The 24,520-nt window shown below is 43.2% G+C and overlaps 1 protein-coding gene across 2 annotated transcripts; it reads left to right on the plus strand.

Annotated features, from left to right (window-relative positions):
• The first annotated feature begins 219 nt into the window (after positions 1-219).
• rbpms2a (RNA binding protein, mRNA processing factor 2a) lies at positions 220-20,197 on the plus strand. Of its 2 annotated transcripts, none has more exons than XM_036535847.1 (8): positions 220-678; positions 11,135-11,212; positions 12,376-12,414; positions 13,301-13,363; positions 14,123-14,273; positions 15,317-15,480; positions 19,559-19,632; positions 19,865-20,197. In XM_036535847.1, the coding sequence occupies exons 1-7, from the start codon at positions 625-627 to the stop codon at positions 19,622-19,624; spliced, it is 615 nt and encodes a 204-aa protein (XP_036391740.1). In that variant the 5' UTR covers positions 220-624; the 3' UTR covers positions 19,625-19,632; positions 19,865-20,197. The 2 variants fall into 2 exon arrangements, with proteins under 2 accessions (XP_036391740.1, XP_036391741.1); XM_036535848.1 differs by having other exon boundaries at positions 15,317-15,465.
• Positions 20,198-24,520: the final 4,323 nt, after the last annotated feature.

The following is a 24,520-nucleotide window of genomic DNA, read 5'->3' on the forward strand; positions in this document are numbered from 1 at the left end:
AAGAAATAGCAATAAAATAATCCAACCTGTGAGCGCACATAATTTAACAGAGTGGCAAAACAAAGTGAAGCTACAATAAAAAAGGGTAAAGTTTGGAAAATATTTTCGATTGGCCCAGAGGTTTCCCATAGAGACGGTGATGCGGTAGTGAAGGGGCAGGGCTTTCTCCCAGCTGAGACCCATCTCAGAAATGAATGCCACTCTCTTTGGCTTGTAATATAATTGATCATCAAATTAGAGAGCAGAAGAGGACCGACCTCGGCGTAGTCCCCCCTCCCCTTTAAATTTTAGCTAGTTCTCACTTTTTCTTTCTTAATTGAATTTGTACCCAATCAGGCTTGATGTGAGCAAGGAGGAGCAAGCTCTTATTTTTCCCTTCTCACACCTTCACAGTGCACCTAGCCACCAAGTCACCTTTAGTTTTTTTCCTATTTCTTTTTCCTCCTTGGATACTTCGGCAAAGCACGGCTTCACTCTAGCACCATATACTGAAGTCACACGAAAACGGCACCAAGAATTCCTCCTGCAACTTTAACGCATTTCAGGGAAAGTCTACCCAAACCACCGACGAGGAAAGCCTACTTTCTTTTTTTTTCTCGTACAAAGAGGCGTTAAAGTTCCACAATGAGTCTCAAATCTGATTCTGAGCCGAACAACAACGTGTCTATGGAAGAGGAGGTAAGGAACAATCTCTTGCATTGTTTCGTCAAACAAAAGTTTGTTTTGGTCGTAGGAACGGCAGCTGATCAATTTGTTCAGGTTTGTGGGCAGAGGACATGCTAGCTAACTTGGCAATTCCCCATAAAAACTTAAGAGGTTTAACTGATGCATTTTCTGTTACACTTTGGGGAATGTTTTATCACTTTTACATGTCTTCCTTCAGAAACATGTTTGTGGGCAGTACAGGAGCTGTTAATTTAAATGCCAAAAAGTCGACCTCCGGTCCTCGAAGTTTGTAATGTTAAACTCAGTAGAAAGCGCATGCTTGGGGGATAATGTCATTTCTTAGTAAAGCCAACAACAGTGTAACAGTAATGGGTAAGGTCATGAAGTCCTTACCAGGTTGGAAGCCGAAAACTTTAAGACTCATCGAACTTGGGGGAAGAAAAAAACGATGCGCGCTCAGCTAATAATCGGAACGGATCACTTCTGTGTGATTTCAGCGACATGTATCCCGTTTTGGAGTGATAAAATGTGGATGGTAATGACTTATTCCTAGGTGTCTTAAAACGTCAGTAATTCATATCGTTTTAGTCGAAATGGACAGGAAATGTTAACGTTTTTACCTGTCACAGCTGCAAGGTTCTGTTGTACTTGATTTTGATTTGGCGAGGTTTCCGGTGTGACGCACAATTTGCGCCGAGGATTCGAACATTACGGAATGTTTCAAACGTGCAAGTAATCGAGTGTTATTTTTTCGTTTATTTTTTGTGTGGGAGTACAGATGACGCTTTCCAAAATGTATTTAAGACAATTAATTTTAATAATACTTTATGCTATTGACGTCAATTTCCTCTCAATTTTAGTTGTCGCTCCAGCCTTAATCAAGTTTATGGACGTGCATTTGTATGTCTGTGTCTCAGTTCTTGGTAAAGTCAGATGTGAAATGGTGTAGAACATTGTTCAGCTAACAGTTTTAATCTACGGTGACCGTGTCACACTATGGGAGTTGAATGTTTTAATTAGTCCGGGTTTGTAAAAGTATAAATCAGTGTATCTCTTCGGCGTGATGCTTTTCAAGGAGGTCTCATTTTTAAAACCTTGCATTGCCCCATGTCTTGGTAACGTGGGCTTTATCAGTCACAGATAGTCCGTATTTTATAGTTTTGTGCATGACATACCCTGTTGAATTGCAGCACAGCAACTTTAGCGCTATATGATCTGGTATGAAGTGCAACACGGGAAATATACATTGTAAAAGTTAGAATGGTCACCAGCTGCATAAGTTTATGGATGCTGGGACACAGTTCAGTGAATGAACATTTAAAATCATCAGGCATACAACAGGTATGCAATAGTTGCTTGTGTTTTACAAGCTCTGATCCTGCTGAATTCTCAATGTATCGAAGCTGGCTTGGTTTTTGTTCCCTGGGCTTTAAATGGATGGCTTTCTGAGCGTGTGCAGTGCTGCCTCCAGGTAGCAGCATGGGTCAGCATCTCCAGCTGAGAACTGAGAGCGGGGAAAAAGGGCTAAACCTCTGGTCAGCTGCCGTGTTGGATACTGGCTGTTTAGGATGGTCTTTGAAAGGGCAGATTAAAGTTCATTCCCTGCCCCACTAGAAATGAAGTCCCTGGCTCTGAGCTCTCGGTGCCTGGCAAAACTGAAATTCCCTCTCAGAATGGGTGTAGCTGTGTAGAGGCTTTAGTATGTGAGCTGGCTAATGGTTTGTTATCAGTTGGTATAAAGTTGGCATTGACCCAAATGCTTGATTAGGGTAACAGTTAACTCTAACAATCCAAGGCACTCTGCTGTTCTGACTGTCACTCCTTTCTAAGAGTTTAAGTATTTATTGGTATAATATTTTTGGCTTAGACTTGGCTTCTGCACTCTAGCATGCTTTGGGATGGAGAGGGAAAATGTAAGAGGGAGACAATGATGAAAATCCTACAGTTTGGACAGAGGGTTTTCACTTTGGCAACAGTCACTGCATGTTGTGTGAGGGGACTGGGAGATTAAGATTTTTAAGATTGGTTTAAGTATCTTAAACTTCCATCACAGGTCTGAGCATTTGAGTGTTTTCAACCCTTCTAACCTTTCTGGATTTGTTCCCGGCTGATCTGTTTGGGATTTCTCAATGAACGTCTGTCAAGGTTACATTCTCCATTAATTTGTAGGGCACTGATTTCCAGTGTTCTGGGCTGCATGCAACCAAACGGCCAGTATCAGAAAATTCCATACCGGACAATCAGTGGTCCTTAAATTGTGTCCTCTCAGACTGCCAGGGAGCAAAAATGTAACATTCAGAAAGGTTAACGTGCTCAAAAATCCTCCTAGGATCAAATTTGCAAACGCTGTGTGTCGATTTCCTGCAGTCCTGTAGACTTACAATTATGACTGCCTCATGAGTTGCACTGAAATAAGATGCATGTAGATGTGATTTTCCATATTAACCGTTTTTACGTTTTTTTAAACCACCTCAATCTTCCCATTTTAGAGTCTAGTATCTGTTCGCTACTGTGCCAAGAGTGAAGCCTCTGTATGTATGCAAAATATAAATAAAATTGAAAAATATTGGTCAGTATGTCCTTATTTGCATGTATATTCACATGTAGTGTATGAAGTACAATCATCTATACATCGAAAATCTTGCTCTAGAATTTCCTCACTGTCTTTATATGCATGTTGCTGATTTGTAATACATTGCTGACCCCATACGATTTAAGCCCATAGGCTTTGGTGCACAGTGGATTCCAGGCTCCTGTAATGAGTATAGGGGTGCATTTTATGTGACCATGTTTAGGGGTGCATGTTTCTGGCAGGCTGTTAAGTTTATATATTTAAGTGGTCAACATGTTGCCACCTGCAAAAAAACAAGTGAGGTGGTAATAGTTCCAGTAGAAATGTATAAAAATGTAATTCCAGTAAAAATGTATAAAAATGTAATTAAATGGATGTAAAATGTAAAAATGGATTTGCATAGCAAAACAAATCCAAATATTGTGTAACCTGTCACATCTGTGTTTTGTTATGGGGAAACTCCTGATTTGAACCCCCGGACCCTTAGGGTCAGAGGACAGTTCATTTGCCATTTAAACGCATGTTGTCCCCAATTTGCAGTCAGTATCTCTGGACTAACTGTCACATTGTTCATTATGGTGATGTCAGTCCTAATCTTGGTGTGCACTTGTGTGTGTCTGCAAAAGCATGAAAGCATTTAACTAATGACTTTAATGTTTATCCCTGTGTTAGCATTTCCACAATTTTCCGGGAGTCTCTCGACTGGCTTTCCTCGGGGCTGGCAAAAAATTCAGTTTTCCCAATTATCGTGGGGGGTTTTTTTTTCCTGATTAATTCCCTCTGAAAATGGACTCTGTTACTTGTAAAGTGCTTTGACAATCTGAATTGTAAAAATGCAAAATAAACTTGAATTGAAACTTGAAATTTAGCATCATTGATCTAAAATAGCCAAAGAAACATTTTTTTTTTTTTACATGTTGCCATGGATACTGTTTATGCTGATCTGTACTGGTAAAGTTTAAATCCATTGTATTGGTGCACAGAATCAGTGTTTGTGTTTTTAATGCACAATGCCAGACTATAAATCTACATGCTATATTCCCATAATGTTTGCAGTTGTCACTAAGTTCTCACTACTTACACTGCTCATCCAAGGTGAGGATGAGCAGTGTAAGGATGTTTGACATGCAGCCCTGCTCCTTACCAATGTCACACTGCTGTCCATAATGACAGGGTGAGAATCCAGGGTTCTTTTTGTTACCGGTTTATGACCACCACCCCTGCGCCAGCTACTGGCTCGAGCCCTGGAGCTGTCCCCACTCGTACAGTTGCCGTATCCTCCAGGCTGGCCTTCCTGTCAGTGCCTTTTGACCTCCCCAAATCATCCAGGACGGTTTCGCCTGACTGGTCACCCTAACACTCCACCTGTCCCTTTTGTGTTGGTACAGTTAGCTTTACAGTTGGCTCTTTCTTGCAGCCTGCGTGCCCTTCCAAAACCTGTGTCATGCCATTGAACTCGTTGCCACCTCCACTCCCCCCCGAACCCCCCCCCGCCTACGCTCTGTTTGCGGCAGGCTGCCCCCCCCCCATCCCACCACCCCCAACCACCAATAATGGAGATGCATGTCTCTCTCTCAGGCAGGAGCTACCTACTATCTTAACTGTAGTGGCTCATCCTCTTTCAACGTCCTGTGCTCCAGATTACTTCGCTTTTCCCAGACTCGGGTCTCTGAAGTGAGACGGAGGCTTGAGACCGAGACAGGTGTATGGGGGGGGGGGGGGGGGGTTCAGAGAGACCGAAGTGGTACTGGGTGTACTTGCACTGGGCCAATGGGAGTCTGGGCTTTTTGCGCCGTGATCCGTTGTTCACCGATGGCCCACAGACAGCTCATTGTGCTGAAGAACCTCCCACTGAGAGCAGTCTAATGGAAGCTTTCTCCGCTTGTTTACTTCTGTGAGGGTGGGTCGGGGGGGGGCATCTAATGGACAAGTGTGGTGTTTTCATGTTGAATCTGCTTTTGGCTGCTGAGTTTGTACACAAATTTTAGAGCACTCCACAATATTCAGAAAAAGGCCCTTCAGTTCAGTGGCGACCACGGCGGCAGCAGCAGAACCGGATTGTGCCCAACTTGTTCTAACAGCATAGGTGTCCTCTCGCCAGTTCTGCACCTTGAATGGAGTTAACCCCAAATAACAGACCCAAAGACTAATCCTTCTGAAGCAAGGCGCTGCTTTTTAAAAGCTCGGGTGCTGTCACAGAAAGCAGGTTTTGATAGTATTACCTCTAAAAGCTTGGATCACTTTTTTTTGTTTTGCAACCGTTTCTGAAGTGTAGTAACAGTGCACTGGCGTTGGGTATGAAGTGTGTGGTTAGCGAAGCTTGTGCCCAGCTCTGTCTGCGAGAGAATTTGGGGTGGTCTCAAACCTGATGACCTCATTGCAGAGGCACGGCGGGGGGGGGAGGAGGAGGGCTGTGAGAAGCAGTACTGCTGCGTTGCCGTGGCATTCATTGTCTTAATTTGTTTTGGCTCGTTTGATGAAAGAAGTTTTTAGTCAGGGCCCAGGCCCCCTATCTCAACCCCCCCCTCACCCTCCCCGCTCACCCTCCCCGCTCAATGAGCACTCTGACGGGGCTGGTGTTATACATAATTTTAGGAGCACTCATTAGGTGAGCATAGAAAGGCCTGGCACTGTATGGACCCATTGTCTTTTTGAATGTTAACATTTGACAACAGTGCTAATTGTAACAGTGCTAAAATTGTTCTGATTTTTAAAGGCATTGGGCATAATGTTTGTTCCCCCCCCCCCCCCCCCCCCCCCCCCCCCCCCCCCCTCTCCCCCCTCTTTTATAGGTTGCTGAAAATGTGAACGGTGGTGCACAGCGTAGCAAAGTTGTGAATGGCTATGAGGGTAATGCTCTCTCATTACAGTCTCCGGCTAGAACAGGATTACTGCGCACAAGCCCCTTGTAAGGAATTGTGTATTTTTGGGGGTGCTCGTGCTCATCTTATGCTGGGTATTTGGAGAGCTTTTCAAGGATTTGAACTTGGACTTCTCTGGCTGTGGATGTGGTGCTTCAGGCTGACTATATGTGGTTTTAAGTCTGCAGTCTGCAAAAGTCTGCCCTGATAGTTATACCCTCTCTTTCCATGCTTCTATGTTGCATCCTTACACACTTCACAAACTGATTTTAAAATGACTGCCATGGTTTCACAGCAGTCTGACTTAGCACTTTTTTTGGAATTAAAAGCAACAAAACCTCCTTAATCTAATTTCCTGTCTTTGTTGATGCAATGGTCATCTTTTGGGATTTGCTGTACTTTGCAAGTATAAATATAACTTCACTGGTTTCTCTAGTCTTGTTGTGTAGCTGTGTGCACCACTTATGATAAAACAGAATTATAGTAATAAGTAGTTATGGTAAGTTGTATTAGTAATTCAGGAATAAAAAGAAACTGCGGCATGATTTGTGTATTAATTTTGTCTTTCATAATTAATCAGCAGCACCCTCTCCTCCCACTTAGTGGTTTTTAGGCGGAGCCCATTGCACAATATTACTTCACTTTGCTCTGAATTGTGCATTAGATTTTATAATGGAAAGCGCCCTACTTGGTGTTACTATTGGAAACGCAGTCTGACCTAAGTGACATGGCGGTAAGGGGTCAGTCACATCAGCCATGGACTAAAATTTCTACCTCACAAACTTCTACCTCCAATGATTTATTTGGAAGTCACTCTGGGTAAGAGCGTCTACTAAATGACATGACATAATGTAATGTAAGAAATGTCTTGGATTTCTGGCTTTTGTTTTGGCTTTCTGTGTTTGCTGTACATGCGGGTCAAGGGACATTTGGTGTCAAACGAGTATTCTTGGTATTCACCTGTTCTCCATCTGAGAAAGATATGGTGGTGGTTTATGGCCTGACAGAGGAGGCCCCCGGATTAATCCTGCAGAATGCTCTCAGATTAATGCCAGCACGAAAAAATGCTCGAGCCCAACATTTGAGGCTGCATTTTCCACTTACCGAGTCAAGTAAAAATGTTACAGAAGTATCAAAGGGATGAGGTTCTGGAACCATTGAGCCCACTTTTCTCTTTTCTAATTTTTTGAAATATATTTTAATTCAACACAGGATGCTGCAGTTGTGTAAAACTTTCAACACCGTAAGAGAAACCTGTATTAGTGTTTGTAGTGTTGTGCTTTGATCTCCATATTGGTGCATGTAGGAGCCAGGCTGGTGTCCAAGTAAGTTTGTGATGCAATTTCTGTTTGTTTACACTGTTTTTACAGTTTAGCTGGTGGCCATATTTGTCATAGTGTGGAGTTCTTGCATTCATTCTCTGGTCTGGTTCACAGTTTCACTGGAGCGCTGATGTCATAAATGTTGCAAGGACAGAGACAGATTGATTAAACATTGAATTTTACTCTGGCAAAAACTATTCATCCACCCTCCAGAAGAATTGTCAGGAGGTCTCAGGTGTGCACACATCTGTCTACCTTTTTTTTTTTTTTTTTTAATGTCCTTGCTATGTTGCTGGGGCTTTGAAATCCTGCATTGATTTTTTTTTAGTGACATGCAACAGTAGCTAATTTGCCAGCTATGGTGTGTGCCTGACTATTCTTTGTCAGTAGCTACAATCCAACTGATATTTAAACCACTTTTTTTTTTTTTTTTCTCGCCCACTGTGCAGGTTGCTATTGCTAGCTTTGCGAAGTCTGCTCACACAACATTGCTGATTAGCTAGCTAGGTCATTTAAAATTTAATGTCCTGTACATACCCATGCACATTGTACATAGTGTCATTTGTGTGCTTGATTGAAACTCACTCGGGGGAATCCTGTATATTTCATAAAGGCTAATCTTGGTGCATTATAGATTTTATTCTATACTATAGAACCTGTCTTGCAGTGTCAGCACCAAATGAGTAAAAATAGGTCCAGATTACTATATACATGTTTTTGAACCAGAACAGAGAACCAGAAATGGCTTAAGCAATCAGGAATTAACAGACCAATAAAAGTCATATGATGCTGTAAAATTAGTCTTAAAAACCAGATTTAAAAGCCCATGCTTGTTGCATTAAATGATTACGGGGGCATTCAAACAGAATGGGGAACTAACATTTTAACTAACATTTTAACATCATGCTGTCCTAAGAAATGATTTTATTGTTGGTGGTGGGAAGGGAGGGGAGTGTAATTGGAAACTTTGCTGTTTGTAACATTTCACTTCAGATTATTTTGTGAATTTAAACTGAGCCTAGATTTCCCCCTGAAATTATGGAGCAATGAATCTCAACTGGTTTTATTCAAGTTAAAAAAAAAAAAAAAAAAAAAAAAAAAAAAATTTTAGGCACTGATTTCAGCAGCTGATCTGCAGTGTTGAGAAGGCTGCTGTCGATGCTGTACCTGACCCCCATTCATGCAAAATGAGCAGGATTGTGAACTTGGTTGAGAATGGAATTCTGTGGTTTTCCTTTTTTCCTGTTATGTCATATTGTATTTTCTTCCATCTTCTGTTGCACCACAGATGGTGAGGAGAATCTCAATCTTGGGAACACTGCTAATATGCATGCTAGCTTGCACTGGGGGGTTGTGATTGGTCCATGCGGTGCACCACCTTGAACACAGGCCACTTCCCCTGCAATCTGAGAACTTCAACACTGTTTATTTGTTAGTATGAAAGCCTGAACATTTGAACAGGATGCACATTTTCATGGGAAACTCTAACCATTTGTTACTTACTCATGCCTGATTATGATCCAGGTGTTTGGTGTTGCTCCCCAAAATACAAACCCCAATTTAGATGCCAAAGATTCCTTTTTTTTTTTTCTTTAAGCTGCTTAATTTTTCTGCGTGTTTTTTAAATTCAAGGATCTATTCATCTGGTGCAGACAACAAACAGACCAGCGCTTTCTTTGAGACACTTTTGCTCATAAGCACCTTTGCCAGTATAGCTTGTGCATAGCTGCATATTTGTGTCATTACAACTGGATTACCAATGACCTTTATGCAGCAGCCAGTGCAATCCTCCCAAATACAGGTCTGTATCCTGAGTAAGGCTAACTCCATATTAGTCACATCACTGATATATTTGAATGCAGCAGTTTGGCTTAGGCATTGGCTTTTTATGGAAATTTGTGTTTAAATGGTGATGCGGGTTTGAACTGAATGTCTTGAATTGCCTGTTTTTAGGGGAAAGCCTAGGCTTTTTTTTTTTTTCTTTCTTTCCTTTCACTCCATTGCCCTTATCACTGTGTGAAAGAATGAGCTATGTGCTTTGGGTTGCCCAGGAATAGTAGACTCAAGATTTGTGAAATGGAGGAAGTGATGAGTAATTTCCTGAGTGGAGTATTGGTGGAAATATTACATGCATGGAAAGGGGAAGCTTGAAGCTTTAATTTCGGTTTGGTCATCACCAGGCCACGTTTGGGGAAAACGTGGCTGGACCTTTGTAGTGACCTTAAACGATTGGTCATTGTTGGACGTTCCATTACCTCTTTTGCTAACTGCTCAGGATAATGTCTGCCTTGAAGTTGTTGTTTTTTTTTTTTTTTTTTTTTTTTTTTTGGGGGGGGGGGGGGGGGGGGGGGGGGGGGGGAGGTACAGTACCCCTTACCCCTTCACTCCATTGCATCATGGAGGCTCATTAACTGCCCCATTTCCACCACCACCACCCTCTCCCTTTGCCCCAGAAGGGGGTAACGGGAGGGGAGGAATGTTCCACATGTGGTAACTTTGTCAGTGTACTACTGTTACTGTACAGTCGGCTCCTTCCAGTGCATTTAGGATTGAGCTATACTGGGGGTGTTCAGGAAGTCTATCACAATGCTGCACCAGCAGCAAGAAGCAAATGTACGGCCTATGTTATATGTCTAGTTTGACGATGCAAACATTTTTTGAAGAAATCTCAATATCATTAGTCTGCGCATGGAAATTGTCTGCTTTTGTGGGGCCGCTTGTTTAACCAGGTTGCACGTTATGCTGAGTTTGCCCAGTTCGGTCTGGTTTAATCCTGCATCTACAGAGCATGTAGGGCACATTTCAGTTTTTGTGGCATCTCTCCTGAAAGGCTTGGATAATTTGAGCAGAAAGTGTTTTGCAGGCCATGACTGCCTCTGGAATCGCAGGGATAACTTGTTCCTGATCTGGCAGCTGTTTCGTTTGTAGATGAACTGGAGGTCTTGTGAATACCTGTGCATTATGGGTCTTTTGTACTGACGTTTCTAAATGTTTCTTCAAAGCCTTTAAAGCGGCAAACGGAAAAAGCTGTGTGCAGCCTGCTCCATAGAAGGCCATGTCAGAAAGACATTGTCTTCATTCCCGTAGTGCTGGCGCAGACCTTGTTTGAAGAAGTGTAAACAGTTGCTACAGCTGCTGAGTTTATAAAAGTTGGCTGCTATCAGAGAACCGAATACTGCTTTTTTTAACCTCTGCTTGTTTTGAAAAGCAACGCATTTTTTTGTGTTAGGATCTGTGTGGAATTCAGCTGCGATGCCAAACCGTTTTAGAATTTGCCTTCAAAACACCTTTTCAGTTTGAGTATACAGTGCATCCGTATTTCTGTAAAAGAAGTAGTGTATATCATTCTCCTTTTTCCACACTACATTGTCAGGCTGTGCTGTTTTGGACAGTATGCTGGCTCTTGTACCTTCTCCATTGAGGTTTTGTAAGACATGTATTACAGTAGATTTAAAAGTCATATTTGAGTCTGAACATTTCCCATAGGAAACTTCTGCATGTATTAACCAAATCTATCCATACTGTTTACTTTTGAGAAATTTTGTATTATACCACATGCCACACAATGATTTGTGGGCACACCCTTGTTCCACTGAGCCAGGTGGCAGTGTTCCACGTTTCTCAAGACTGTTTGCCATTCATTCAGTGTTGGTGAATTTTGTGTGACAGGCAAAATTTGGTTAACGTTATTCCACGTGTCTGTTTTTTTCTAGGTGCGCACACTCTTTGTTAGTGGCCTACCGATTGACATCAAACCCCGTGAACTCTACCTGCTGTTCAGACCCTTCAAGGTAAGGCCAGAGAAACCTTGTCCATGTTCCTTGGTATGTTCAGAGATCAGAGAATAAGATGTGGCAGTGTCCGTAGCCCCAGATTCCCCCCCCCCCCCCCCACTCTGTCGCACAGCAAACAAACTGAAAGCCCTTTCTTTGCAAAAGGAACACTGGAATGTGCAAATAGATGGCAGCACCAGGCCATAGGAAGAGGAGGAGGGGGGGGGGGGGGGCTCTGAAGTGATCTAAGGCTCACCTTAGGCTTACATTAGAACTCTCCAGTTTCCACCACCATATTTTAGTGTGTTTGCTAATTATGGCTTGATCCTTCATATTAGAGCTAGAAGTGGCACTCCCGACCCATAGCAGCCATTCTCGGGCTTTGCAGCAGAACGACCTGCTTCTGTATTGGGCATGCCACCCACCTCCCTGCCTTGTGAAATGAGAATATCTTGGCTTCAGGCCATATTGTACGTTTTTCATTAGGTCAACTATACTGTCAGTCTGCTCATACACGAATATTCATTGTTTTGATTACTGTCTCTTCACAGTTCCAGGCATGGCGGTACAACTACAGGTCTTTATAGGCGGCCACTGCTATATTACAGTCAAGGTTTTGTGTATTAATTTGTGGGGGAAAACATGCATGCATGTCTACAGTCTTGATGTGTCTTGGCATCAGCCCAAGCCACATATGCTACCAAGAATAAATTCCTCATACTAAATTCCAGGCAAAGATTTTTCCATGAGGCAGTAGTTCAACTTTTGCTGATCTGCAAATGAACTGCATTAAGTCTTATGGGTTTAAAGTGGTGCACTGTACATTTTGTTTATGGAGCTGTGTTGTAATTTAAATGCTGCTTTACAGGTGGGTAAAAAAAAAAAAAAAAAAAAAAAAAAAACTTGAATCTGTGAGTCACCTGCCAAGTCCCTGTTTCAACACTGAACACAGTGGGTGGGCGGGGCTAAAGGCCGGCCCCTTGTCCGTCTCCGCTCAAGCATATGCCAGCACAGAGGAGTGCACCTCTCTCCCAAAAGAGCCGTGTTTGCACGATTGTCTCTTTGTCTCTCTCTCTCTTAGTCCAGAGAGAGAGACAGAGAGAGAGGGGAGGAGAATTCCTCTCTGGCTGAGTACATGTGACCGCATTACTCTTAATTGGATTTATTTTCCTTTTTCACAGGGTTATGAAGGTTCACTGATTAAGTTGACATCAAAGCAGGTGAGACATTGTCTGTTGTTACTCATGAAGTGGCCAAGTGCGACACGTAAACTCTATGCTTTTTTTTTTTTTTTGGGAGGGTGGGGGGGGCAGCGTTTGTGTGGGTCAGAGAGGCCGAGAGCCCTCCTCAGGCCTTGAGTATTTCAAGGCTGTGTTATGTCTGTGTGTGCGCATCTGTGTCCAGTCTTACCGTTTTGGGTTTAGCCTTGCTGTCAGCGCTGGGTGACCTTGCTGCATGTATCTAACATTCCAGAAATTTTGTCTTTGTTGTTACCCCAGGTTGAGCCGCGCGTACGTTAGATTAATGCAGGATATCCGGCTGGCTGCTCTCCTGGCCGCAGGTTTTCCAACAGGTGTAGTGCGCCTGCCACGCAGGGGTGGCAGAGTGGCGATTGGCATTCATTCTGATAGCTGGAGAGTGAGGGAAATGTTTTGCCAGATACCAAGAATGAGGTGTTCCTTTACTTTTGTTTTTTTTTTTTTTTTTTTTTTTTTTTTTTTAATATGTTTAACAACCTCTGCACACATTCATCTGGGGAGTTTTTCAAGTTGAACAAAGTCCGAACCTTTGAGTTCTTGATGCTAACAACAGTGTTCCGCCATTAATTATGATGCCAGTTTCTCAATGGTGCCACACGGTGGTGGTGGTAGGTCCAAGCTGACATCCTGCACCTGGACATTGTTCAACAGCAAGTGCATTCTTCCGAAATTCCCAAACCTAAGGCAAATAATGTTGCAGTAGGCATTTTACTGTCCTGGTGTGTGTTGTGAAGAATTAACTGCTGATGGTAGACCTGTACCCTCCAGTTGTACCCTCCAGCTTCTCGAGGTGGACTTGAACGGATTGCTTTTGTCTGAATGCTTTCTCCTCTTCTCTCTCTTCCAGCCTGTTGGGTTTGTTACCTTTGACAGCCGGTCTGGCGCCGAGGCAGCAAAAAATGCATTAAATGTAAGCACCCAGCCATCAGTAACAAGATGTGAAGGTACCCCTGAATTATTGAGTAGCCTGAACCTGTCCGGGGGAGACCACACTGGAATTCTGCTTCTACATGTTTGCATTATTTTGTGTGTGTTTATCTCTGAAAGCTAGCTGTCATGCCTTACAGCAGGGGTCATAAAAACGTGAACCCTGTAGCTCTGGTAGTCTGCCACGGCACCTCCATCCCCACCTCCATGTTGCTCATAATTTCAGGAGGTTCCCGGGTGAATTCCTAAGCCATGACTGGATACCTTGATCTTCAGCTCCTGTCAAGTAGAAAGTCTAATGCTAATGTTGGTGAAGGGTGAAGTCTTAAATCCTCCTTCCTTAGGCAGGAGATGAGAGGAGGGGGTTATGTTGCTTCTGAATCGAGGTCTTAAATCCTGTATACGTAGCTAATCTCTCACCATTATCCCCCCCCCCTTCTGATTGTCTGGTATGTTGATAGTGAAGCGTTGCAATAAATGATGAACCATCAAGTAGACCAGCCTTGTGTTAAAGATGATGACCAGTAACACAGCTCACGGAACCCGGTGCCTCTCCTCGATTTTAAGCATCCACCTGAAGTTTAACTCCTTTTGTTTCTGAACACTGCTGCCAAGCCAATCAGGCCCTTCACAAGCAAAGATGTCTACCTGCATGTGGGCACAAGTGAGGCCACCAATCACAGCGGGGTCCGCCGGGCTGACCCCGCCCACCTTCCCTTCATTGTGTCCCGTTTCTCCCCAGGGGATACGCTTTGACCCAGAAAACCCTCAGACCCTGCGTTTAGAGTTCGCTAAAGCCAACACGAAGATGGCAAAGAGTAAGCTGATGGCCACACCGAACCCCACAAATATCCACCCAGCTCTAGGAGCACACTTCATTGCACGGGACCCATGTAAGTGTACTGCTGCACCTAGTTTTCCCACTCGCACCGCACTGAGATCAGATGAACCCCCCCCCCCCCCTCCAAATTCCCCCAACCCCCTTTTCTGGGCAAGTAACCAGGTCAAACATACAATTAACGGACCCAACTAATTCACCTCCACTTTGCATGTGTTCTGCCCACAGGAGGCCTAAGTTCGCTTTATTTTCAGACTTTTCCACTGATGAACACACACACGCACACATTCACTCACACACACACCTGAGCAGCTGGCTAGGGTGGAAGAAGCTAACTGCTAAGCTTCTGCTGCCTTCTGCACTTGCTTGCTTCCTGAGGATCCTGGAGGATGGGATTCAAACTTCTGACCTGGTTTTGCAATTTTTATTTTTTATTTCCACAAAGGGTAGTCAGTTTTTGGTAGGATCTGACCCTCCACACACGGTTGATCCTGTTGGCTTTTAGTCTTGCTGAGAGGGGATAGATTTGTGCTCAGATGGAAATGTTTTTCTCCCCCCCTCCCGCCCCTTTAGGTCATGTCATTCAATGTCGGGCATTAGCTGCAGTATTGAAACGATTACTTATTCATCAAAGATGCGTAGGAGCAGTAGATGTGTATGATCATGGATGTTTATCAAAGTGTAGCATCAAACATGCTTTGTGCTAATCTCTTATCTGGTAATGAAATGGAAGTTTTCTGGAGCACTGCTGCTTGAAATCCAGTTGCTGGGTGTTTTCCTCATTCTGAAATGAACCAAGGAGGATGTTTGGGCATTGCGTCAGTGCTGCTTAAATCTTGAGAGTACATGGTGGAGAGTACAAGTGTTCTGAACAGGCAATGAGTTTTTTTTTTTGATGTTCAAAATGGAATGGTCCTTCATGTAGATGCACAAATGTGCTCCACTCTCTCTACCTTTTCTGTGTTCTTCTCAGTGCTTACCCATGCAAAGTTCTGCTCTGGCAAAAAGTTGTGACTGAAATCTGCGGGGCTCTTTCTCTTTGGGGTGGGGGGCGGGGGGGTTTGGGGGTGGGTTTGTGTGGTTTGTGTGTGTTTGCAGATGACCTGGCTGGAACCGCACTGATTCCTGCGTCTCCCGAAGCCTGGGCCCCTTACCCACTGTACACCACCGAGCTGACCCCTGGGCTCCCCCACCCCGCCTTCACCTACCCCGCTGCTGCCGCTGCCGCCGCCGCCCTACACGCCCAGGTGAGGGACCAAACGGTGTGTTACCTTAAGTTATTTCCTCCTCAAACGCCCCCCCCCCCCCACCACCTGCCACCCATCACCCCACCACCCGCACGCCCCCAGCACTGAAATAGAGTTGCAGTCATTCGCACTAGTCAGACAGTGTGTCACCGCTGTTGATCAGAGCCGTGGTGGAGCTGGCCCGGACCAGAGAGGAAATGGCAGGAGTGTGGGCCATGAGTAAGGCCGACCGCTTCTGCAGCCTGTGTGAAAAGGCAACATTCCTCCTCGAGAGGCTCGCCCATTCGCTTGTAGCATTGTTGCTAAGAGATCATAACAGGGCAAATCTGTTTTTAATTGCCTTTCAGGTTGGATTATGCATTTGTTGCTGATTGAATCTGTTACCTATAAAGTTTAGCCCCTCACCCCTCCACCGGTTAAAAATTACCCCACGTTTTCTTCCTTCATGGTTTCATGAGTCCTTTTGTAGTGACTTGGCTTTGAAGTGTGTGTGTGTGTGTGTGTGTGTGTGTGTGTGTGCGCGCGCGCGCATGTGTGCATGTGTGCATTCGCGGATATGAATCACTACCCCCTGATTTAGGAATGTGATCACCTCACCCACATTTAATGCATTCGTTTAATGCAAGCTTTCCTGGAATCCTGGAACTCCATGTTTATGGCTGCCACTGACTGGCAGTGCCTTAAGTTGGAACTAAAATCTCTTTGCTGTTGCCTCATATGAAGTGCGTCGTACAAAACATCCTCATTGGGTGCAAAAGTCACTTCAAGAATCGACCGTTTTTTTTTTTGTTTTTTTTTTATTCACTCCCCATTGCAAATTGCATTTCACACCTCGGGGAAGCTCATTAGATGCATGACATTGTTCCAGCTCCAAAGTGTTTTAGTCCCATTCAGGTGTACCTCTGACCGCCTCCTGCTCGGATTAACAAGGTTAAACAACCAGCGTGTCCCAGTTCCCAGTTCCAGCTGGAACTCACGTGGTTCTGGCTAGAGTTAATTGTTTTGTTCTCCTCAATGTTTTGATTCCAGGTGTGAACCTAAGCGGTGCACCTAGATGGTGAGGTAGCTGTCACCGCTGCAGACTGAAAGACTGGCAGAGGAAAAAAAAAAAAATGCCTAAGCCAGTTCTGCGCGATTATGCCTGGATGGTATAAATTTTTAATGCTGTTCGCTCTAAAGAGTTAATCGGAAGCGACTGGCTCCGGTGCAGGAGGAGGCCTGGGAGAGCAGGGCGAATCGATCTGACGGGCACGGGCTCCCCGTCCGCCATCGCCACGGCAACGACCCCGTTATTGCTTCGCGAGCCCGAAAGGTCAGAGATGGAGGGGGGGGGGGGCTTTACAGGGAAGGGGACTCAGCCAAGCAATGGTGCCTGGTCCAAGTGTCCTCCCTCAGCTAGGGAGGTCCTCCTGTATTCGGCACGTGTGTGTGTGTGTGTGTGTGTGTGTGTTGCTGTTGTCCCCCCCTCCCCTCCCCCCCCGGACTCCTCCGCAAGAATTGCAGGATGTTTGGCCTGGCAGTCTGTTTTCAGTATTTCTGTTTGCTTATTTTGCCTTGCCGACTAGCTGGCATGCTTGGACACATCCAGCAGTTTCTGAACTTCAGGTCAGCTTTTACCAGCCTTTACCCCAATACATTTGAGCTGCGGAGGCTGCCATCTTGCAGACAGCCCCCTTGCTCCTAAGGCAGATGCTTGCCCTCACACCTAACACTTAAAACTGTCCCTGGAGGTTCACACCTGGGAAGAGCAGTGTCTTCTGGGTGCTGGGCCTGAGAAAGGCAAGTGTGAAGGTTGCTTCTGTGAAGGTCCTGGGTGGACATGCTGTCTGAGGAAGGTCAGGAGAGGACTGCTGAAAGCTGTCCCGGACGGAGCCAAGTCCTGGTGACCTTGTGGAGAGCAGACGACCAGTAGAAATGTGCTGGGGGGGGGGGGGGGGGGCAGTGCCACGCTAAATCCTGTTTCACGCTAGGCTTGAAGTCCTGGTTAAGAAGTGTTAAGTACAGCTGCAAGTCCCCTCTTCAGCACAACTGAATTGCTGCACATGGACTGCCGTGAATGCGGCTACTAGGTTGGTTGTAGCGGCACACCAAATTGTGTTGTGTTTAGTGTATTTGGCCATTATTTCAGTGTGAGCTTACTGCTTAATACTTACACTCTGTGTGTGTGTGTTTGTGTGTGTGTGTGCGTGCGTGTGTGGGGAGGAGAGGTGATGTGATGGTGGTTACAACTTAATTTCCCAAGCACAGCAAGCTCTCAGGAATGTGAAGTATTTGCTTAGAGGGTGAAACACTCTGACGTGATGGCCCAGAATGAAGCTGCCAGCTTTGCTGTCCAGAACTCCAGTGTCCTTGGCTGAAGTGCAGTGTCTCAATGAGGCAGTGGAGGGGAGACCATTAATTGTAATCTGGTGAAAGATTCATAAACTTGTCTGAAAGGCTTTCCTGTAAGGCTCACCTTCCTTCAGACTCCCCCCTGTCAGCTCGGCTTACACGAGAACATTTTGTGCCCAACAGAAGATTTGCTTGTCCCCCTCCCAACGCAGATAAACGGTCAATTATTGCCTCCAGTAAGTTGTGCAGGGGTTTTGTTATCGTGATGTGATGAACAGGAGTAGATCTGTAAAGACATATAGATGGGTTTTGGATGGATCTGTAGAGAATGAGGATGAAATTGGTCACTTTGTTCTTGTGGTACTCTTGACAGGTGGGACACCGAGTGTTAACTAGTGTGGGATGTGTCGCCTAGTCTGTCAGCATTCCGTTTTCGGACGCAATTTATAGTTACCGATGCCCCAAAATGTCGCTACACATGTGAGACTTGTGTGAGAATCCGTGTAAACAAAGGGGCAGTGCAAACTTTCATGGGGTTATCTTTCTCAAATGATAAAATTCTGTGTCTTTGACAGAATCTTCTGACAGCTCGGTGCAGTCCAGTAGAAATAATGGTAGTCCAGCTGGACTTGGAGGAAAAAGTGGCCAAATTCTTTCTGGAAAATTTAATTCCAAATTGACTCATCGGGGTCTTTACACCAGCCCCTTCTGAATCAATCCTTTGTTCATGGGCTCCCCCCACCTCTAGAGTTATTACACCAATTAATATTGTGTATATTCAAAGGGGGAAAAAAAATGCTACTTTCACTGAAACATGCAGTAGGTAGTGGACATGTTTGTTTTTGAGTCTGTTAGTTTGATGGTTCCAAAACCTCAGTGGAGCCACACATGGCGGGAGAAAGTATAGTTTAGACATGAGAATTTTTTTTTCTTCCCCACAAATACTTAGATGCTCTTGGACTATCAGCTCTTGGAAAATTCAGGACTAGTTGGTCTTGAGAGCTAGATTGGTATGTTGATTTGGAATTGGTTTAAATCAATATTTATTTGCTCTGGATTCTTATGATACAATTTTTTTTAAAAATTGAAAATGTCTAATTTTCCATACAAGTTTATGGTGGAAATCCAGCTTTTCTTCACAGCCTCACTGTGATTGACATATGAAGCATTATGATAGGAGTGGCTTAGCCCACAATCCCACCTACTTCTTAAACCTTGGGGTCAGAAGCCAATGCCTCCCTGTCATACCTGTCTACCATGACTCTGATAAATGCATGTGAGTGAAATCCCTGCAGAATGTAAATATTTATGGAGAGATTGCAGTGGAGTCCTCACTATTCTGTTAATGGTTAGCCTTGAACAATGCCACTTGCGAAATCCAGCCTCCAGTCTTCCTCCGCTGTCCAACCTGGACCTTTTTTTTTTTTTTTGGTCGCACACTCTTGTGGATGAGAAATTTTAGATTTTAGATTCTAACTGGTTGTACCTGCACTGCTGCTCTGACCAGTCGGGTCTTGCTTAGTACAAGCTGCAGTCTTGTCTACCATGTTGCCTGCATGTGTGACCTTTACATTACAAAGATAATTAATTCATTCCATAATTGATTTCAAGTAACTTCAGATTGATGCATTGACCAGGTGAAGAATCTTTTAGTGAAAGTGCTAAGTAGAGAGGAACATGTCCTACCCTTTAAACATTTGCTTGGTAAATGAAATTCAGTTGGAGTAATTAATTTTTTTTTTTTTTTTTTTTCTTTTTAAAGATGCGTTGGTACCCTTCTGCATCTGAAGCCTCCCAGCCGGGGTGGAAATCTCGTCAGTTTTGTTAAAGTATTTAGTAAGTATCTCCCTCCAAGAAGCATGCATGCATGCATGCAAATGAAATGTAGTCCTTTATACCGGTATTGTCTTTTAGTCTTTTATACTTTTGGCTGGTTTGATTTCATTGTTTCATTGTTCTCTGATGTCTCTTTGCATTGTAGCTTGTAGGTACATGTAATTTCACCTAATGACCAGAGCAAGTTCAGCGTATGAAGGAAACTGAATGCATTTCTCCCTTCTCTTTTCAGATGCCGTTCAGACCTGAATTTTTTTTTTTTTTTTTTTTTTCCTCCAAATGGAGTGAGGGTGTTCTGAGCTCTACGTTAATTTAATCAGGTGTATTTAATGGACAAAGGTGCATTACAGGACTTTTTTTTTTTCCCTTTGGAAACTTTCTCTGAAGGACATTGAACTGAAAACATCTAGACTACGAACTCAAGCTGAGGACTTTTTCGAAGAGCCATGACGGTACAGTCTTTGCACCTCAGAAAACCCTGTGCTTACTTTACTATAGAAGTGGACAGATATTTGTTGAGGAAATGACATAGCTGCTCTCTTGATGGGATGGGGAGGGGCGGGTGGGGGCCCAAGACAATCATTGTGCATGTTGAAGTATTTGGCATGTATTAGAATGCAAAGTTCTGTGTATTCTTGTTTTGTAGTGCTTGTGTTGCCTTAGCAACAGGTCTTGGCCAGGTCAATTGACCCTTTGTTTTCTGTGTCTTTGTCTTGCTTCTCTGAAGATTTTCTGGCTTGAGTTGCTTGGTGTTACTTGCAAAGGTAGAGGCCAGCTTGTTGCTTTTTGAAGTCATTTCAATTGTTCTTTGTTCAGAATGAACGATTTATGCACTGGGTTTCTTTTTCGACATGATCTCGGCAGTGAAACCGTCCAAGGTGGGCTACGGTTTTCGATGACCCAGCTTTTACAGACCTTGTGAACGCATCTACATCTGACAACCTGGTCTCGCCAAAATGTCTGTTTAGAGTATATTGAACAAAATGAGTACAAGTATTTTTGTACTTTTGTGTAATGAATATTTATGCATTTTTGTGCAATTAAATGAGTATCTGTATAAGTTAATGTTTAGTCTTTCTTTGTGTTTTGGTGTTATTTTGATAGATGCTGATTCTATATCCTGTTTGAAGTAGTTTAAAAAGTGCAATTTTTTGTTTTTTTGGCTTGGTGTTAAATGCTGAACTATGCTGACAGTGGCTGAACTGCTAGTTTAAATGGACTGCTGACATGAGATTGCTGTAAAAAAAAAAAAAGGAAAAAAGAAAAATGCTGATCTTTGAGAATGTGAAACTGGATAATAAACGGATGAAGTTAACTTAAAATGGTGGCGTTTTTGGAATGATTTCATGTGTGATGGGTGGCGTGGAAGAACATGATATTAAATGCGTACTTAAATGCAATATGGCTTCCAGTATTTTGACAGAGCCACAGCGTTGTGTGACTCTGCACCTGTTTTGGGCAAATTTTCCCATGTAAGCTTTACTGGACCACAAATGCTGCCAACCATCAAATAAGCTTCTGGAGCTGAACCATTCAGGGTATCATGTGATTTTTAAACTGCATTTTGTCACAGTTGAAACTGGTCATATTTTCTGGGCTCCATACATTTTTTTTTTTTTTTTTTGTGCTATTCAACATAGGTTTGTGTTTTGGTTTTGTTTTTGCATGGTTGGGTGATAAACTAGTCTCAAACACTTGGTGTAAACAATGACTTGCTCTGCAAACCACCTCCTACATGTATGTTGAGCATTACCTTGCATTTTCCACAAGCTCTGCATTTGCAACATTGTGCTGTAAGCCATGCTCAGTGACACTCCTTGCTAAATGTCCAATGCCAACAGAGATCCACCAGGGAATTCAAACCTGCATCTTTAGGCCCAGGCCCATGACCACTATACCGCTATATACTGCTATAAAAATGTTAAAGCTGAATCCTGCAGGACTGCAATACAGTTATCAGAATGCATAAAGTCTCTCATTTTTAAAGTGTACAATGCCAGGCTGTTTTGACCAGGGTGCATGGATTCTGACATGTCTAAGTTCAAAGGCAGCACATCAATATAGGTGTAGAATAATTGACTCTATACATCTGGTAAGACCTCTCTGCTGTGTGTGTGTGTGTGTGTGAGAGTGTGCGTGTATGACTGTGAGACATTTACTGCATTTTCACTCTGAAAATGTTCAACTTGAGTCAAAACCTTGAACTCAGGGGTTCCTACTAAAAGCTAAATTTTGATGTTAGAAATTGTTTGTGTTAGACCCAGGTTACATCTATGGGGTGCATCAAATTCCCACATTGAAGCTATAATGGTAGCTCATCAGACGTTAAAAAAACATAACAGGAATTTCAGAACCACTTGTTCAGAGCAAGTTAACCACCTCCTGTTTTTTCCTTGAAGGTTGCTACATAAACCCCATCACCAGTTACAGGGCATTAGCTGTCCCTCCGAAACAATGCTAATTTCTCTGGGCCAAGTTTTTATGTTGTATTCTTTAGCTCTAATGAACTCCACCCTGTGTGTTTGTGTGTGTGTGTGGTGTTTGTGTGTGTATGTGTGTGTGGTGTGTATGTGTGTGTATGTGTGTGGTGTGTGTGTGTGTGTGTGTGTGTGTGGTGTTCGCTGCTTGTATACTCTGCTGAAGGAACAACATACAAAAGGTGGGAAATTATTGCAAAGATGTGATGTGCATTAGTGCTCCACTGTGGTCCAATATGCTGAGACAAGCCATGTTCTGCTCCTAATATCACTTTTAACTTCTTTCTCAGAATACATGATTCCTTTAAAGGACATGTGAGCAGGTTTGGGCTGCTATAAATATCTTTTTAATCCACCTCCTCCACCATCATGTTTGAAGGTAAGATGTCATTCAGGTGAGGGTGATATTTTATTGTGGCCACACACTTAAAATTCCCATAAACTGTAGTTATAAACAGCAGCAACCACTGTAATTGCTAGTCCAGCTAGAAATAGATAGTAAAAAATGGTCATTAATGGGGTTTGGTACTCTGTGGGGGGGGAAAAAAATCTTATTGTAGATTTAGGATTGGTAGCTTGCACTTCTGGCCAAATGTCAACTTGGCGAAAGTGATTCTGTTTGTGAAAACATTACATCCTGTCAGACTGGCAAGCAACAGATTTAGTGTCAATAGTATTTGTGCTTGCTACTGCTACTGCTCAATATATTTTGATTGATATATTTCACATTGAAAATTCTTGATGTTAGTAGAATCATTCTTCGATTTCCTACAGTAGTTATTTTCACAGTTGAGTTTATTGTATGGGAAAATATCTGCTGGAATTCCGCAACAGCAATAAATATTCAAATAAGTTTCCCACAGTTTTTTTGCCAATGTTGCAGAACAGAGTACAGTACGCTGTAGTGCACCTTAAACATGACAATATTGGTTTAAGTTGCAAAGTATAATTTTATAGCTAAAATATCGATGGCAAGTTAGAGGAACATGCTTGAATCTGCTTTTTATAGAGTTTAGTCACGACACAAAACTGGTCTATGTAGAACAGTTTTTCAAACGCTATCAATGACCTGCTGTCGTTTTCCCAACTTGACACCAAATAAACTAAGCGTTAAAGGTCGGTTGCGCAAGACTACAGTGTTTATTCCATATGAAATCCTGATTTTTAACGGTCCTTTTTTAAAAGGCTAAATGGTAATTCCTGTGTAGGCCAGTACCGAATGACACAGGCACATTTTTGAATTAAAAAGCTTTGATTCTTCGTGTTCCACTCCTCTTCTCCTGTGTGCCATTTTCCTTTTTCCAAAATGATGCGCAGGTAAGTATCTCTCCCGCTGTTTACACGTGCGATCATTTACAAGCTGGAATTACTTTGGGACTACCAGAGGAAGCACAGATGTGTGTTTTTACTCATGAAATCAAATTTTTTTCAGATATACCTATGTACTCATATACTATGATCAAACCCTATGAGAATATGACTGTTGAAGTATAGTGTGCGGTTTGCTACAGATGAGTAAAGAAGCCACAAACAATGCCATGCTTTTTAATTCATATTTGTAACAGGGATAGTCTAATGAGTAATGAGTAACATTGTAACATTGTAATGAGTAACACTGACATCACACAACACAGTATCTATTTGTTTTACTGGTGTTTGTAGCTTTAGGCTAGTTTCTGACAGTCACTGGATGGGTATTTACGTGCATTTCCAAGTTACATTCACATTGGGCATTTAAGGATGGTGAAGGCAGCATCATCGTTGCAACATACTGACATGATTAGGACATGTCTGGGTTCATGTCCATAGTGGTTTTTCTTTGCAGGACCGAACAAGTCTCATTTTCACTGCACATTCATTGTATAGTTTAGTGCTTTCCAAAGATTCTTCCTCTTTCAAGACAATGACCAGGTTAGAACTGATTTTGGCACAGCCCTTCCAATATATTAGCTCTGTGCTAACTCCTCAGTGTGGATTGGCCGGTTTGCCATTGTGATGTCATCTATGGCCTGTTCAGAAGGGGGAGGTAATCAGATAGAAAACAGAGGTGGAATGAGACAGCAACAGATTTCAGAAAGACTTTACGAGCATAACCGTGTTTATTTCTGCATTATTCTCATAGCTCAGTTCCGAGAACACCACAATTCCCTCTAGAGGGTTTTGTGACTCAGACGGAGTCAGACATGACCGCAGTGTTAGTGGCAGTGAGGACATCACAGCCCATCCTTCACTGCCTTTGCCGTGAGTTTGAGTGTATGTGTCTTGGAAGCTGGGCCCTGCATCTCCACCCCGAGCAAATCATACATACGATCTCTGTTAAGATAAAATTCTTGCTTCTATAAGAACAAAATGGCTTTGCACACTAAAAATTCCAAACAGATTTCCAGAATGCTGCAAAAATGTGGAAAATA

This window comes from Megalops cyprinoides, chromosome 8 (assembly GCF_013368585.1).
Source record: "Megalops cyprinoides isolate fMegCyp1 chromosome 8, fMegCyp1.pri, whole genome shotgun sequence".
NCBI lineage: Eukaryota > Metazoa > Chordata > Actinopteri > Elopiformes > Megalopidae > Megalops > Megalops cyprinoides.